General features: G+C 38.5%; 1 protein-coding gene across 1 annotated transcript; it reads right to left on the reverse strand.

The window, feature by feature from the left end:
* Positions 1–1428: 1428 nt before the first annotated feature.
* On the reverse strand, positions 1429–18266 carry Smp_139930 (putative protein tyrosine phosphatase, non-receptor type nt1; the record flags this gene model as incomplete). The annotated part of the gene is made up of 7 exons (XM_018788694.1): positions 1429–1915; positions 4685–5145; positions 8706–8882; positions 9736–9945; positions 17648–17994; positions 18028–18130; positions 18165–18266. The coding sequence occupies 7 exons, from the start codon at positions 18264–18266 to the stop codon at positions 1429–1431; spliced, it is 1887 nt and encodes a 628-aa protein (XP_018654211.1).
* Positions 18267–19271: the final 1005 nt, after the last annotated feature.

Genomic DNA, 19271 nt, shown 5'->3' on the forward strand with positions numbered 1-19271 from the left:
AGTATGTCAACTTCGAAAGAGCAGAAACGATAGATGATCGGATACTCATCCCGTTTCCGACACTATGAGAAGCGAAGACAAAAAGTTTATGCAATGATCGTGAGCAGTGATGAGTAATGAAAGCAGGAAACAGAAAAGAAAGTGAAAATAACTGACGCTGAACAGGGAGAATCGACGAATTAACTGAACAGGTGTTCAGGAATGGTAGTCCATTTTAAGTAACCGCGTCGATGGAAAGCTTGTCTAAAAGCGAGTATACCGAGCAGCAATTCACCCTATTTTAAGTTATGGACTTACGCTACTTATACCCAATCACCGCTATCTTAAATGGCTAAGCTAAAACATGGCAACTGTCCATGAAGTAACCGACTTTTTGTAGATTTAAATTTTTTAGTTCGGGCTGCAAGACAATCGAAATTTTCTGACTGGATCGAAGTATTGATGAGATCAAGGATCTATATCGTATGAGATGAGCTGCAACAATTTTTTGAATTAGAAAATACTGTTTATGTTGATGCCAGCTGGAATAGAATGGAAAGAGTACCATGGAGATTGTGTCAATTTATATGATTAATGACTAATGGTATGAAGTGTGAATGAACTGAAAGGCTGATAAAATAATAAAAATTGACATTCGAATACCTTATTTGATGGTGATAATGTGCTCACCTTTAGGTTTGGTTTCATCAGTGTACAATTGACAATTCTATTGCCCTAAATTTAAGCTGTCGTAAATTGAATTAGTGAAAATATCGTACACCACTTCAAGCTGTTTTAGCTCGTTATTCGTACATTTAAAAATGATTTCATCAAACTTTTGATTGGAGAGGTAAAGAGATAAACGTATGTTTGTTATTACAAGTACGTGTGTACAATTTTGTTTATCTGAATTGCATACATCGTAGCAGAATAATTACAGTGGATCAAATAAGAAACTGGTTAGATATGTAACCATACTGTGTCTTCTGTGTTACAGAGCTCAAAGAACAAAATAATGCCGAAACAAGTAAATAGGTGTAAAATAACTGCGTGATCGTTGTGATAGGTTATTTTTTAAACATTGTGGTTCTATAAAATACGAAGTACATTATGTATAGGCAAAATCAGTTAATTTTAAAACAATATAAATTAGAATGTGGGAACACTTTTCATAAATAAGAAATGCAAGAAAGTGAGAGATTAACTCTTAAGTTTCAATTATATATATGCCTATGTATGTGAGTAGGTTCATGTTTATAAACCATGTATCAACGATATTTATTATTTGATATTACAGATAAACAGATATCGTCACCTGAGAAGGAACTACACGAAGTATTTGAACGTATAGTAGTTAGGAGAAGACATAGTTCTTGATAAAATAAATTAAGCGTCGATAAGATTTATTTATCTAGTGTTAAAGATCAGATTAAATTTTAATCAGCAGAATTACCAGTAGATATAAGCAATTGTACCGAAACTTATAACGGCAACTACAAGGATGCTGCTAATTACAGCACCAGCTGTACTCTTTACATAGCCGCTTTCTGCATAAAATCGGCGAAGATATTGAAGCACTTGAGTTGGAAGCCATCTTTTGCGTGTCATATCTGTTTCACGCATTCGCATACGCATGACTTCGATTTGTGCACGCATTCTGGCTTGCCGAGCTAGACGAGCAGTACGGCGTTCATGTAAATCTATCGAAGCAGCTAAATATTCTTTGGTATATGAATCGGAATTATCTTCGACTTCAGCAGTGTCATTTAACAAAGATACGCTCGATCCTATAGTATGTGAAATATTATTATCTGGATAGAAATTAGGTGTGACTGAATGTGATGTAGGAAGCGTAGACAAAATAGAATTCTTTTTACTACTCTCGTAACTTGAAAGAAATGGTTCTATTTGACTGGTTGGTAAAGCATCATTAATCCTAAAATGACAATTAATAATAACGGCATTTATTAATATTTGTTGATGAATAATAAAAACAAGTAACGTAAAAAACAACTGACAATAAATGAATTAAAAATACACTCATGATTTTCATGAACAGAAGTTCAACTTATTTAAAATAAATATTCACTTTCATTTCAACATATTTATTTTTATACTTTATTCGACAAAAAAATGCGATTATGGATTTGAGCCACCACACCAAGACAATATCAAATCTGAAAATTACGATGGATCAGGCAGTAGATTTTTAGTGGTATGCAACGAAATTCCATCTATATTTAGAAATGTAAAAGACTAACATGGACTAAGACGTTGCTTTGAATTTGCATAAACTGAATCTTACTGAAAGTGGAGAAGCTACAGCAAGAAAACCTCTTACAGTTCGGTTCAACTTAATGGTGAAAATGTTAAGAATACATTTAAGTCACTCAGCTACAACATAGGACTAGGCACATATATACATCGGTCCGAGTTGCCATATCTCATTAGCACAACAAGATGAACACCGTATTCATTGTACTTACTTAAATGGTAGCAAAAAACATTCATATAGGGATATGGTACAGGGAGAAAGAATTAGTTTGTAAAGAGAAATGTATGAAGTAATTTTAATCTCACGGTTTAAAGGAAGACAAAGTGTTTATTTAAAGAACAACTAGAGGAGTTAGTCAACCATGAACGTGATGTCGTCCCCCCGAGGTAGCTTGGAGTGATTTAAGAGTCGTCTCCTGAACTGACAGATGCTTGGAAACTCATCCAGTCTGGCTCCAAACATGATGAGTGGTGGAGGCAGCTTAAACGTAGGTCAATAAGAAGCTTACACAATGAATGTGAACAGCGGTGCGTAGCGAAAGCAGAAGAGATGGAAAGGGCGGCTCCAAAAGGTAACAGTAGACAACTGTTAAGGTTTACCAAAAAACAAGTACTAAAAATCCGGCCATCAGTCAGATTATTTTGGGGAAAACAAGGACGATTATTTACTCTCAATCCAGGAAATTGGACTGATGTGCAGAACACTTTAGTGGACAGATCAACTAACCTTCAGTCACACTTCAGTTACCTACTATTTCCAAGTAACCTAAGCGACAAATTTATATAAGTCCTGCAACCCTTAGTGAGATCGAAAAGGTTATAAGCAATCTAAAGCAAAGGAGAGCAGCAGGGTATGTTGGACTAACCCCTGAGATCGTCAAGGATAATGGTCAAGTTTTACCAGTTAGATTGACTGAGATCTTAGTAAAAACTTGGGAACTGGATGTAATCTCATTTGACTGGTCTTGATCGCTGACCGTCCCAGTCTGTAAGAAAGGACAAAATTCCTCTTGTGAAAATCACAGAAGTATTATTTTAACTAATAGTATTAGCGTCCAATATATAAAACATATATCCATCCTTCAGCAGGTTTTGGAACAGATATATCTACCAACGTACAACTATGCCTGTACTTCCTAACTTTAAAGCAGAGTTCGACTCTGTTGATCACGAGGTTCTATAGCAGTATCTATCATTGGAAGGCGTACCAAAGAAGCACGTTAACCTTGTACAAGCTTTCTACTTAAGCACTAATTGTCGAGCCAGAGCTTAGAGCGAATTGTCATCGGAATTGGTTGCTTCAAGTAGTGCTTATCAAGGTTGTCCGCGTTGCCCATTTTTATTTAAATTTGTCATAGACACGCTTACCACACCTTCCGACTTGCTGTATTCCTCATGATTTTTTCATTTCACTAATTTATATTTTTATGAATCGCATCTTCCATTACCACTCAATCTGTTGTTACCCCGATTATTCTGGGATTTGGCTTGACAATTTCATCCTCCTGTGCTCATGGGATATGGCAAACTGAACTACTGTACATACGTACCAAGTTCTACTTTGTGGCTGACAAAATAATACAAGTCTGTGTGGCAATGGTTTCGAACTGACCTGCGTCGAAATCTACATTATGAGTGATGAATGAGAATTATGGTTTGACACTTTGGCCATTACACTGATATGTGGCATTTGTATCAGCCCCACTCTCAGACGTGAATGACGAAATCTCAGCCAGTACAAAAACGACTCAATCCATGGTGAGGTTAGCGTGCAACTGTTTATTACATTCGCCCCAATGGTTGTCAGGTGTTGATAATAAAAGTGAAGAACATACATCTATTGCTGGTATTCGACCACAAGTGTCCTTCACTTTGATTTAGATTATCAATAAGTACCATTAAATTTACTATTTTTATTAATATCTTTCTGCTGTCTATTTGGGTTGTATGGAATTTTAACCAATGTACCTTGTTCCTGCCTACTATTAAGTCATCTATAACTTATATTTAATGTACACTTTGAAAAGCAGTCAGTAACTAATAATCATGTTTTCCACACATCCATCAAGCAAAAAGACGCGGTCAGTGCCTTGGTTCATGTGCGTTTGAATGATTTTAATGACAGGTGAATATGATTCGGCTTTCTGTTAATAAATATGTTGCTGTCGAAATCAGGTAGACGACCGGCTTAGTTCAAAAATAAATAGCTGTAACTTTTTACAGGAGTAACAGCTATGTAATTCAGTGGTGAAATTTATTCCAGAGACATAGCCAAATTAATAAGATAGATTTTAGTGACTATGATAGGATATTTCAAGAGAATTAAAGCAGAAATACTCTTGTAATGTGAATGAAAGGATGCAAAATATTTTCAAATACAGTGCAATTTTATTGCGCCTTATGTACAATCGTGTTATTGCAATATACTAACCTGTCCCATGAATTTGCATAAATATTTGATGTATTGGGTAATTCGGATAGTCCATTTTCTGATTTTTCGAAGGCGTGATATACTTGACTTCCTGGGACCATATTAATTTCTGAGTAATCTGGCAAGTGATTAGTTTCGACTGACGATCGGTCACTTTGTAACTTGAGTGGATCTGAATCAACTCTAGACGTGGTGAGGGACTTCAAACTACGTAACTGAGAAGAGGTGATGTTATTTTGGGTATTAAGTCTAGAACCAAACTTATAATTTCTAAACCTGACACCGATATTATCCAATGGATTAAACAGTTCTGTCTCGATATCACCAACAGCGACGTCTTCTTCTGAATCAAAATCATCTAGGGCAAGGTCTTCAACTTCGCCTTGTTCACTCATATCGTCTAAGTCGTCTTCGCTTGAAGGTTCCGACACATTGTCTTCTTCCTCAATATCCGGTTCAAACTGGCAATTGTAATGAAAACAGGGTAGGGCATAAACTGATAACCTGCTTATAAAACAAAGTAAGATGAGATCTTGCAATAATGAGAATTCTTGATATATTCGAAATAATTTACTCCACAGTAAGGGTCAGCAGAAGGGAGCTTCAGAAAAGATTACAATTACTTTTAAGAACGCAAGCACATTCAAAGCTTGAACACGATAAACTAACTATCATTCTCATGACAAAGATGGAAAATTTATTTTTCGTGCAAATGCAATTTCTCCAGTTTGCTTGTAACTAATCTGTTTATATATGGAAATAAAAAATTAATATGTGGATTAATCCGTACAACACTCATGCCAATTATACATTTATCGATGTATCGTTAGTTTTTATGTACTAGGTTACTGTAGTAACAAAATTACTTTAATATTAGATGATACCATTCAAGTTGTAGTATGCTTGTGTAGGTTGACTTTGATAAAATCAGATATCCGTTAAAGGTTCCGACTGTGGGTTTATCGGTCATTCAGTCAGCCATATATCCTGTGCATTCCATTCACTTCCATTACAAGAAATGAGTAAGAAAATGACTCATAAAAGCGTTTTAGACTCCAAACGCTATTGATGTTTATGTTTACCAGTAGTTGACATCATAACGACAAAACTAGACGGGTTTTTAATACTGTGGTTCTCTATGTCATCATATTAGACAAGAACAAAATTGATAATCATATTTTATTACCAGTAACACTAGACAATTATTAAAAAATTGTAGTAAAATTAATAAACTAAAATACGAAAACACTTTTTGATAAGTGAATACCATTATATGAACTTTTTACTTTGCACCGTTTCTTACTCAGCCAAACAGACTACAGAAATAACGGTAGTGAGAGTGGATTTATTTCTACGGATATCATTTTAATTGATGTTGTTTGTTAGTGTTGTAAAGGAACGGTAACAAAAAAAAAGTATCAATTAAGTTGATTTTCATAACGTTTTATAAATATTTCTAAGAGATTTGTAATTTACCTTTAGGAATACAATTTAAATCTGATTATATTTTCTATTATTTACTGGTAACCCCAGAAATGTAAACATCAGCTCAAGGATGATTAGGTGTAGAGCGTCTAAAATAACTTTTTATGGACTGTTTACGTAGTGGATACAAATGATGAACAATTTAAACGTTTCTTATGGAATTTTTACAAGCATTTGATTTGCGGACAGACAAAAGTTGACATGAATAAAAACATCCGGGATACGTTTAGCAACTACCTGATACTTATTTATTTATTAGAACACAAATATTGGTACAAAGAGGCACCAAATACATATGTGCCACACGATAGCAATGAGGCTGTGAAGAGCTAGATAATTTAAAGTGCTCATAAGAAAAAGGAAAACAACAACGAACATAAATTAGTGTATGAGAGTGAAATAATAAAAGAGGCAGTTCAGTTAACAAAAATATGACCAGAAAGAATTCTTTCAGTCAAACAAGTTACGTTCATTTTTTATGAAGAAAGTTGCAGCAGGATCACCACTCTCTTCTATTCTGAGCCACGTTTGACAACGTCTCTAGCCACTAGATTCCACCATCTCTAGGATCTCAACCAGGGAGTATTGACAGACCAACAGAAACCAGTCCTGTACAGCTCTCTTTCATGCCACAACACCATGTCATACACTGACCACCTCTCCGCTTTTTCCAACCTATCCCAACATCGACAAATAAAGCACGACGTGGAATTCTCTGGGAAGACATTCGTAGAACATGTCCAATCCACCGAAGTCGATGTTTCAAGATGGTGATACTAATTGAAATGTCGTCACTGTGCCTGAACATACGGTGCTGAACCTCTGCATTACTAACATGATGTTGGCATGATGACAGCAATTCTTCGAACACAATAATGATCAAACACAGAGTCGTCTAACATCCTCAACTCGGAGAGGCCAGGTCTCACAAACATAGAGCAAAACTGCTCTCACCGACGCGCTGTAGATCCCATCTTTTACAGTCAGACTAACATCACGAAGGCGCCATGGATGGTTCAGATTGACATAAGCCGCTCTGACTTTCACTATATGTGAATCGATCTCATCGTCCACTCTACCACCATCACTTACGCAGCTACCCACCAGATACACGAACTTCTTGATTACTTCCATCTGCTCACTATCCGGGGTGAGCGCAGGTTCAGGGGCTTATCAGTCTTGTAAAAATATTTTGCACTTCGAAGATGCAAAGCAAATACCACACCAACAGACACTGATTTCTAACTGATTAAGTGAGGATTGCATGGTTTGGGTATCATCACACAGTAAGACAATATCATCCTCAGGTTATAGTCTGCTTAAAGTTGCAGTAGTCGGTCATCGTTATCTGACCTGCAACCAACAAGTTCTCATCGGCCACCTAAACAATTCTTCTGTGTGCTTAGACACTCAACCTGTGCATTCAAGTCTCTGGCTAGTACTACAATATCCGTCAAACTCACTTCCTGTGGAAGAACAGTTAAGTGGTGGGAAAACTCATCCTTGATCGAATTCGGGCTGCAATCCGTCGGAGCATTGGTGGAGATGACGAAAATATATTGTTTCTCATACCGACTTCTTCGCACTTTGATAGAACTTTCTAATCTAACAGCACAAAACGGAATATTGATGAGGATTCAATCGATTAGCGCTGCTTCAGCTCTAGTGCTGAGTGAAACAACAACTCCAGAAAAACCAGACAAAGATCCCACAGTCCCCGGGTGAACACACATGAAGCAAGTTCTCCGAAGCGACAGATGGAGGGCGAACTTGTAGTACTTCACTAGAGTCTTGAATATGAGTCTCGAATAGACAACAGACATCGATGTTGAGATTTTCTAAGGAAGTAGCCAACCCTATCTGTTGTCGGATTTGCATAGGTATGCGAACGTTGAAGGAGGCCAGTTTGAATGGTATACGTAGTTTCAGAATGATTGTTTCAGTATTCGTATTCGGTGGTAGCATTCAACTTTCGACCAGTCAGTGACTTGAGATCGTTTAGATAAGAGAGGGTTTCCACCATAGGCGGACTGCTGTTTAAGTTGAAAAATAAAATACGCAAAATGAGAATAAAGGCGAGTAGATCAGCGACGTAGTGTAAAAGAAATAAGAGCGAATGTTTTCATATGAATTTGAATATGATTTGTCTGAATGCTAATTGAAGTAAGAATAGTATTTCCAGTAGTAATCGTCATTTGGTTTGTGTGTGGGCTGGAATACTATCCGGTTGCCCAGACCGAAGCGGGTAGTTTTCTTATGGACCACTCCGTGTGCCTTTCACCTAAAGGTCTAATCGACAAGGCAGTGGAATAACGTTAGGAGATGCAGTCCCATGGTAGCCGGTGACCAACAATGAGTTTATACGCTATTTGTTCCCTTCAGGATCCTGGAGCCCATTTTGGTTTATTACTTTAAAATCCTTTAAATATTTTGACTAGTAAGTTTCCATGGGAATGGTAGAGATTCGTTTGAATTCTTAGGAATAAATATCATGGTAGATAAATAAAGTGGATTCAATAAGTATGCAGAGGTTTACCTTGACAAATGGTCTTTGGTCAACTGACATACCAAGCAAAGTATCCGCAGCCTTAATGACTGTTCGATAACAAAATCGTAATTGATCAGCAGTCTGGATAATACCCATACGACATTTTCTTAACTCAAGAAATAAGTTTTTGATATCAACACCAGAAATAGAATTCGCTTGTTCAATCTAAAATTTAAAAAATGAGAGAACATACATGACCCATATATGAGGGAATGCCAAAATATAGAAGTGGATCTCCAGTAACTAAAAGAATGATATATAGAAAGGTTGGAGAACGAGTCGATTGAAGAAACAATTGTGAAGCAGGGTATACTCTATGCACTCTGTGGAGAATAGTGCGTTTAGATATCTCAATTGACTAAGATTCTATAAATATTTTGAGGATTACATAGTTCACCACCAGATACTCCTTTTATATGAAATACAAGAGGCCAATCTAGATCCTCATCACGCATCCCTACAAAGTAAAAAGAGTGATTTGATCACAAGACAGAATAACTACCTACCTAAACATGATAAAATACACTGGTTAACTTAGAAACAATAAATTCTGGTTAGATGTAGATATGAGGATAATTGTTGAAGTAAACACTGTAAAAACTCATTCACAAATTTGCTTAGTATGCTTGATGATTGAGATTGGTTCTACTAAACAGATTGTAGAACCAATCTGTTTAGTATGACAACCATACAATCCAAACAAATGTACGTAAAGATGACCATATAGTGGTGGGCTAATTGTTTAACCGATACTGCTGTAAGTTACAATTACTAGGCTGTGGTTAAAAATACGAAATTATTTGGATGAAGTTACCAATGAAAGTGTGTACGTCGAATAAAGCATTATATATATATATAATTAATTCTTCACAAGTTGTTTAAGTCTGTCTACACTTTCTTCCGAAAAATAAAATAAAGAACAGTTTTCTGTTTTTCTTTTCATTAAAAACACGAAAAACCATCAGAATATGTAAAGGCAGGAATATAATCAGTATTGAAAATCACCAACTCAACTTACCAAGATTAATGCTAAATCTATCAAAACAAATGTTCCTGATCGTCCTATACCAGCACTACAATGTATAACTGGTGGATAAGATGGATCATTCAATGCACCTGAAGCTCTAACAGACCAAAGAAAGTTCAGTATTGCGCTAGGAGAATTAGGTATCCCAAAATCGGGCCAATTAGTATACTGCATGTGTAAGACATGGTGAGCTTCATTGGTCTGAATAAAATGAAACTTAAAATAATTAGTAAATATGAATAAATACAAAATTTTATGCTCTGATGGGTCTGATCTTCATTCTTGACCAGGTTGAAATGGCAATGTTAAATTTGGAGTAGACCGCAACATTAAACAAATAAAATTTAATTATTAAACTATAAAGCACACGATAGGTGTCAAAAGTTGATAATGACCTATAAAATAACGTGAACAGCCAGCTGCTAACAAACGTGGGATCATAAGGGAAAATAGATTGTTGGAAGTATCCTTCATAGTATTAGGAAAAACAAAATATGTACATTCATTTAGAGTTAATATTTTAGTCACACTTGAGATAATCAAACACCTCTACATTTTTATAGTATGTGTAAATGCTATTCATATTCAAGTTAGAATCCATGGTTTTGATCTATTCACCTGATACAGATATGCGTACTTGGCTTTGATCCACACTCTCAGTGTAAGGGATAGTGATACTACTCAGTTGTCAAAACCGAAGTTGCGCGTCGTGGTAATCGGTGTTCAGGCATACGTAACACATGGCCCAACTAACTCGGTTGATGAAAATTCACAACCTCATCAACTAATTTACCATCATTCCCTGATAACCTGCGACTCACTATTACTTACCCGGTGATCCTAGCAGGTGCGAGCAGTATTTCTAAGACATCTGTGGTTAAATACTAGTAACCTACGAATATCCTCTTATCAGCCATGTTTCACTGCCATAAAGTAGGACGGAACAAACTGCTGCGCATTATACTTGTCCCTCAATTGATAGATGGATATCTCGCTTACGCAATAAATGACGCAAGTTGGTGAAAGCTAGTCGAGCCTTCTGTATCCGTGTCGAGATTTCGTCACACACCAGACCACAAGGGCTGATGAGACTCCCAAGACAAGTCACGCGGTCGACACGCTCAAATACTTCACTCCCTATCATTAGTTCAGGTGCCGATGCAACCCAATTCTGAAGTAACAGTTTACATTTCGAGGGGGAGAATCGCATCCCGAACATGCCTGCATTGTTGTTTATAGTGGTCAGAAGATTGCATTTTGTCAGCGTCTCCACCAAATAGAAATATGTCATCGGCGTATTTTAAGTCAACAAGTGAATCTCCTGGTAGAAGTTCAACTCCAGGAGATTGAGATGATGAAAGTGCTATCTCTAAAAGCACGTCTACGACGAATTTAAACAAGAATGGAGAGAGTGGACAGTCCTGAGGAACACCACTTGAGGTAATCAATTCTGATGACATTTCGCCATAAGCTCCAACTCGACCAGTTGTGGAAGGGTTCTTCTGGAGGTACCTGAAAAAAGGATTAGAAGCGGTCTTAGTAACCTGAGAACGTGACCGCAGTTCTCAAGAAACAACTGCTTGAAGTCGGTTATACACGACCTCTTTGTGATTTTTGTGTTAGCTCCGTACTTGTTGGGACCTTATCACCGGAGACCGAAATCCGTGGGATAAGGCGAGGTGTACATTTTTAGGGTCAACCTTTTCTAACCCCACCCCTCCTTGTGGGAAGGCAGCATCACTGTTATGCTGGTTGTCTGAAGGAAACACCTTACTGCTGTCACACCTCTTTACAGTCAGCAGTACGACTTCGCCTTCGGACATTGGGTTTGCTGCCTCTTCAACCGACCTGCCTGGCATGGTTGGACCTTGAGGAGCGATTGTTCCAGCCAGTATAGCTCGATTGGTTCAGCACGATAGGCAAGCCCGACCACCAAGTTATGGGAGCAGCAACGGTCGGGCATTGTTGGTCACCGACTACCATGGGACTGTATGTCCTAACGTGGTTCCACTGCCTTGTGGATTAGATCTTAAGGTGAAAGGCACAGGGAATGGTCCATATGTAAACCACCTGCTTCAGTTTGGGTACCCGAGCAGTATTCCAGTCCTCACACAAATCAAATGACAAAGTATAGCGTATATATATTTGGTGCCTCCTTGTACCAATGTTTATGTATTTAAATAAATAAAATGATGAACCATAAATAGTAACATTTTCTGATTTCGTGACTCTCAACATCAACTCCATAATGGACACAATTAAACCATATTTCTTCCAGCCAACGTTAGTGAGTCTCAATAGGGGATTCCTATTCCTTCTGGATTGCATGTCCGAACTCTGATTATGGTCTGGTAAGAGCATGTATTTTCTTTTGTCGCACTAAACGTAGAAAATTCAGTAGAAATGGACATAAACTATACTTTTTAGATGAAATGATGAAGATTGCGTCCAGGCAAAACTATCTAAACATTTGATCGTAAATAAAATATCCAACATCTAAGAGCCGTTATGACAACTATTTGGGTTCACTCACAACCTTTTTGTGAAATTTTAGCCCCTTATTTTCCAGATCATATATCTACATCAGTACCCTATGTGGTAGGGTCTTTTGTCATTTTTGGGGCCTATCTATCCTGAACCCTCCTATCGTAATAGGACAACGTCACTTTATGTGCTGGTTATCTAAAGGAAGCACCGCCCGGCACAGCCAACATGACGACTTTCTTGTGACCTTAGGTTTCTCGTTTATAACATTACCGCTCTCGAACCTTCTTATTTTGACTTGTTGAAACCTGACGAAACGAATTTGGCAGCCAGTGAAGTTCGATTGGTTTATCACAATAGGTCAACCGATTCACTGTCAAGTTAGCAGCTGTTTTTGAGTATTTTGAGATTAAGTAATAATAACGAGAAAAATTCAACTAGATTCCGTATTTTGACTTATTTGTTAGTGTAAGCGAATTCCAAAACTTATTGGTTGGTTAGTCAAAATTTTTTGCCCCCGTGTTTATGGCATGTGTTAAACACAAAGCGGACGAATATTTTCATCTTTCCTGTTTGCTACTACGTTCATGTTTTAATAATCATCCGATTGCTTCTCCTAACCAATATTCTCTTTTAACAAGTAACCCGTAAGTTTTTTAAAGAAAAATTAATTAAAATCATGTGTTAACCTGCGGCCTGACTTATAAGATACTAATTGACGTCTCAAGTATAATCAACTTCGTTAAGGCATTAAATATTGAGGGTCTTTTTAAGAACACAACCTATCTTACAGAGAAGATATCCTACTTACTGCTCTGTAAATTCTTAATCACTAGGTCAATTTATTACGATTAGTTACTCAGAAGGCAATATTGAACTCTGAGGGTGGAAGCAGATGCTCAGGTCACCTTGGTTTTGTGAGCGGTCTCACCATCAAGTATATACCATGCAAGCTATGAATTCATGCGGTGATGGGCGACGAAAGCAAAAGAGATGGAAAGGGCAGAGGCTGTAGGTAATACAAGACAGCTCTCCAGACTAATAAAAGAAACCGGGATTAATAAGTCAATTGTAAGCGAGACAATCTCGAAAAAAGACAAAACTCTTATCTGCTCTCAGCCCACACGTTTAGAACGATGGGTCGAACACTTTAGAGAACAGTTTAGCTGGCCTTCAGCTACTCTACAGTTACCCACCATTCCCAAACAGTCTGAATCGAACATTGGAGTAGGTCCCCCGACTCTAGTTGAAGTTCAAAATGCTATAGCTAATCTGAAACGAGGAAGAGCGGCTGGTCCAGATGGATTGGTTCCAGGTGTCTTCAAATATGGTGGTCCAATTTTGGCGATTAGGTTGACTAATATTTTAGCTATAATCTGGACGTAATCCCATTTGACTGGTCACAATCACTGATGTCCCAATATATAAGAAGGGGTCAAAATCATCCTGTGATAACCATAGAGGGATTAGTTTTAATAATATAGTATCTAAAATATTAGCCTCAATAATTATCGAGCGCCTAAATGAGACTCGTGAACTCCAAACACGAGAAAGTCAAGCTGGCTTCAGACCTGGTCGTGGCTGCATTGACCACATATTCACTATTCCTCAGATTTTAGAACACAGGCATTCTTATCGGCGTCCGACAATGATAGTTTTTCTCGAATTAAAAGCGGCATTTGACTCTGTAGACCGAGAGGTTCTGTGGCAGTGTGTCATTTGAAGGTGTACCTCATAAGTACATAAACCTTATGAAGGTTCTTTACTTGAGCACTACCAGTCGAGTCAGAGCTTATGGCGAACCGTCATCTGATTTAACAACCTCAAGTGGTGTCCGGTAAGCTTGTCCAGTATCTCCATTTTTGTTTGACTTTATCATAGACCTACTGCTGGAAATATCGCTCTTATCGACTGAATTTTCGAGCACTGATCTCGTACCAGGAGGTCCACTTATCGACTTCCCGACCGTTGCTGCTACCTTGACGTTGGTCACTTTCAAATCCTTCCTACTCCTAATAACTCTCTTATCTCCACGACTAACCCTTCCCACGTCCTTTTATCACCTCGCACCGCTAGGGCAAACGATTCAAGTACACGGAACGTTATTCTTGGTCTCCTGAAACCACGCTCTAAACTACATATAGGAACTTTTAATGTCCGAACATTGTACCAAATAGGACAACAGGTTTGCTTAGCTAGGACTCGAGAATCTTACACCATCGACGTGTGCTGCGTCTCCGAAACGCGCATACAAGATCCGAATAGTGTCATTCATTTGACCTCACCTAATCAAAATAAAGAACCATCTCGATACACGCTTTGTGTATCTGGAAGCCCTGATGCTGCTTTCCGTGGCCTCGCTGGAGTAGGTATAGCATTAAGTCCCAGGGCAGAACTAGCTTTTTTAGACTGGATCCCAGTAGACAGTCGTCTATGCGCTGTCCGACTAAACGGATCAGTAAGGACTCGGAAAGATAGAGACACTCGTCGTTGCCTCTTTGTCGTCTCTGCCTACTCTCCCACTGACTGCAGCTCAAACGATATAAAAGATGAGTTTTACAGGAAACTTTCTGACCTTCTCCGAAAAGCTAGGCGTTCTGATGTAGTAATAGTGGCTGGTGACTTTAATGCTCAAGTAGGTAAACTAAGCGAAAGGGAAAGACACGTGGGTGGATCTTATGGTGTCGTGGCTAAAAGGACAGATAATGGCGACCGTCTGTTGCAGCTGTGCTCAGATAACCACCGTTTTTTGCGAATACTAACTTTAAGCACAAGGAAAAACATCTTTTGACATGGCGACCCCCGAATCCGTTCAAACGTTGGACCCAATTAGATCACATCGCTATCAGCCACCGATGGAGGGGCTCGACAGAAGACTGTCGCTCATTCTGGAGCACATGTTTAGATTCAGATCATGCTCTAGTGCGAGCACGTATTTGTCTACGTCTAACTAGAAGTAGGAGAGACACTGCAGGGAAATCTCTTGGGGTTCTACTTAATGATAGACAAGCCAAGAATATATTCCAGGAACAACTAGAAAAACAGGCAGCCATGTAAGTTGTGCCCACCCCGAGGTAGCGTGGAATGACATCCGTAAAGCTGTAGAAACAGCAGTGATATCTGCTAGTACGGTAAACTATAAGGTTAGGGAGAAACGCTGGATCTTAGCAGCATCTACCTCATTGATATATGCTTGAAAACCCATCCCATCTGGCTCTGAACATAACGAAGAGCGGAGTCAGATTAAGCGAAGGCTAATAAGAAGCCTACTCAATGACCGCGAAGTGATGGGTAGCGAAAGCAAGAGAGATGGAAAAGGCAACGGCGATAGGTAACAGCAGACAACTATTCAAACTTGTTAAAGAAACCGGTATTAGGAACCCAACTGACAGCGAAACTATCTCAGAAAAAGATGGACATATTATTCATTCTAAATCCAGGAGATTGGATCGATGGGCAGAACACTTTAGGGATCAGTTCAAATGGCCTTCAGCTACACTTCGGTTTCGCACAATCTCCAGTCGACCTGAATGGCAAATTGAGGTAAGTCCTCCAACTCTCTACGAAGTTGAAAAAGCTATAGGAAATCTGAAGCAAGGGAGAGCCGCAGGCCCTGACAGGTTTACCCCTGAGATTTTTAAGGATGGTGGTCCAGTACTAGCAGTGAGATTGACTGAGGTCTTAGGTAGAATATGGGAACTGGACGTAATTCCATCTGACTGGTCCCAATCACTGATTGTGCCAGTCTATAAGAAAGGACAAAAGTCCTCTTGTGACAATCACAGAGGGATCAGTTTGACTAATATAGTGTCTAAAATATTAGCTTCAATAATACTTAGGCGCCTAACCAAAGCTCGTGAAGAGCAGACTAGAGAAAACCAGGCTGGTTTTCGACCTGGACGTGGTTGCATAGACAGATATTAACTCTACGTCAGGTCCTAGAACATAGACATACGTTCAGACGTCCCACAATAGTAGTATTTCTTGACCTTAAGGCGGCATTTGACTCCGTTGATTGTGAGGTTCTATGGCAGTGTTTGTCGGTGAAAGGAGTACCAAAGAAGTACATTAACCTCATAAACGCTCTCTACTCGAACACAACTGGTCGAGTTAGAGCTTAGGCGAAATGTCATCAGAATTGATTACCTCAAGTGGTGTTCGTCAGGGCTGTCCACTCTCCCCATTTTTGTTTAACTTTGTCGTTGACATGCTTTTAGAGATATCACTTTCATCATCTCAATCTCCTGGAGTTGAACTTCTACCAGGAGATTCACTTGTTGACTTAAAATACGCCGATGACATATTTCTATTTGGTGGAGACGCTGACAAAATGCAATCTTCTGACCACTATAAACAACAATGCAGGCATGTTCGGGATGCGATTCTCCCCCTCGAAATGTAAACTGTTACTTCAGAATTGGGTTGCATCGGCACCTGAACTAATGATAGGGAGTGAAGTATTTGAGCGTGTCGACCGCGTGACTTGTCTTGGGAGTCTCATCAGCCCTTGTGGTCTGGTGTGTGACGAAATCTCGACACGGATACAGAAGGCTCGACTAGCTTTCACCAACTTGCGTCATTTATTGCGTAAGCGAGATATCCATCTATCAATTGAGGGACAAGTATAATGCGCAGCAGTTTGTTCCGTCCTACTTTATGGCAGTGAAACATGGCTGATAAGAGGATATTCGTAGGTTACTAGTATTTAACCACAGATGTCTTCGTTAGGCGTTACCAAAGCCGGTGTTTCAAGATGGTGACGTTGAGTTAACATCATTTGCCGCAGACACAAGTTGCCAAACTTCAGCATTACGAACATGGTGTTGCCACTGAATGTCAGAAATCCTTTGGAGATAACGGCTATCGAACACGGAGTCGTTGAAGATCTCCAACTTAGAAAGACACGTTAACTAAGCACAGAGCATAACTGCTTTCATTGATTTGCTGTAACCCAACCTTCTACAGCCAGAATAACATTATGAAGACGTTAAAGATCATTCGGATTAGCATAATCCGCTTTGACTTTCATTATACGTAGACTGATATCATTAGTCACACCACCACCAGTACAAACACAACTCAGAATACATAAACTTTGACATCTGAAGTCAAAGAAATATTTCCATAAGTACTCATAGCTATGACTACAGACATGGTTTTTATGTGGAACATCCTTTCAGTCTAACACCAACTCTTAACTCCAATCAATAAACCTAGCGTCTCTGGTGCACTATTCAATAACTCATGAGTCACTAAACATTTGCTCATTTTAACTCTTTTACCTTGTACTACACTTCTTCCTAAAACTAAAAATTCTTCTGATTGACTGAGTCTTTCATGTAGTCGATATTGATTACTTCTACCAGAAAGATGAACTGATACAAAATACCTATGTGAAGACTATGGCAAAACGTTTTACCTTAATGTTTGTTATGATGAATTTCCGACTAATAAATGTTTTTGTATTTGTCTCACACGCCAACTCGACACTTAGATCAACGTCTTCTAATTTTAGCACAGAAGGACCACCATCATAAGGAAAATAAGGATGACACCTAAGAGAGCCTTTTTCAACAAGGCGATTGAGCATAATAATGGCGGGACACTGTCTCTCCCAAACCATGAGCCAGAAATGATTCACAGTTTGCTGCATTGGACCCTGGGTGAGTATATATTTTCTGGACGGCACCTCCGGAATGAAGACAAAGCTTGCATTAATATAGTCACCATCACGCGCGCTACATAGGAAAACCCTGGTAGAGTCAACTAAGTAAATGTTTAGGCTGCTGATTGACTTACATGGACTAACATCCCGGTAGCGATTCTTCCATCGGTTTTTGACATCCGTAGCGGCGTCAACTGAAGAATTCTGGTTTAGAACTGTAGACTTATTTTTTAATTGCTAGGACAATCAATATAGGGCTAGGAATTCATACTTCATATATAACATTCCAGATTTTGTCGTTATCAAATTTTTGCATTTCGTCCCGAACATTACGCAAAACGACGTCCTCCGGTGCTGTTTCGGTTTCCATCATTATGTCGGCAACCAGCTAACGCAAAAACTTTGTTACATGTAACTGACAAAATTGAAAGCACACAGACAACTGGAAATGTCCAATGAGTATCTGATATCAAATTGGTTAAAATAGTTGAAGATAGAATAGAAGAATCGTTCGATTCTACCAATGTCTCCAGGCACGAACTTAATAAAACATTAAACGAACTAAAGAGAAATACTGGTGAGTCGTAATGAAATACAGTCATAAGTCCTTAAGAACCTATCAATTTTCCTCCTGAATGACTCCTGAAAAGTCGCTTAGACCTCTCCAGCGGTCAGACGATCCAAGAATTCGTGCACTTTTGAAGAGTAGAAGGTTTGCTTGAAGTAAAGTCTGTCATATGCTTCCCATTTCTGGGTTCTGCCTTGAAACGCCTACACTATGACACACAAATGACTAAAGGATTTCTACACGTTTTATATTTTTATTGTTTTTTTAGCATTATTTTTACCTGAATTTTTCAATATCCATAAACTTCAGATGAGATTATGTAAACTAGGGTACATTGTTATGCTCACATCTTGATGTTACTAAGCTGTGCCAGATCTTTGAAACCTCCCTCTGAGATTAGCTTATCCACTGGACCTCAGTAGTTATGAATAGCTCAGAAATCTTTGATAGTTCGTTTATTTTGAGTTTAAGTATTCAAGGACAGTATAGTTTTTGGGACCGTCAGTTATCGCTTCATGAAACGGGAAACTATTTGATTGCACTTTGAAAAGTTAAAGTCAATATTCTGAAAAATGAATAGAAGAGGGAGTGATTCCACACCAAGTGGATGAATGTAAATAGTTACCTACTTTCTTCTTCATTAGATTGGATTCTATTCAGTCAAGATGTAGTGTATTTAAAAGGGATATTGTTGTTTTAATCGCCAATCATTTTAGACATATAATGGAGGGGGTTTTAAGCGTACACCGAATAAAAAACCTTTTTATAGCTAGACGTACCAAGCACTTACCATATGAGGCACGATAAAAA

The sequence above is a fragment of the Schistosoma mansoni genome, chromosome W (genome assembly GCF_000237925.1).
Source record: "Schistosoma mansoni strain Puerto Rico chromosome W, complete genome".
NCBI classification, from domain to species: Eukaryota; Metazoa; Platyhelminthes; class Trematoda; order Strigeidida; family Schistosomatidae; genus Schistosoma; species Schistosoma mansoni.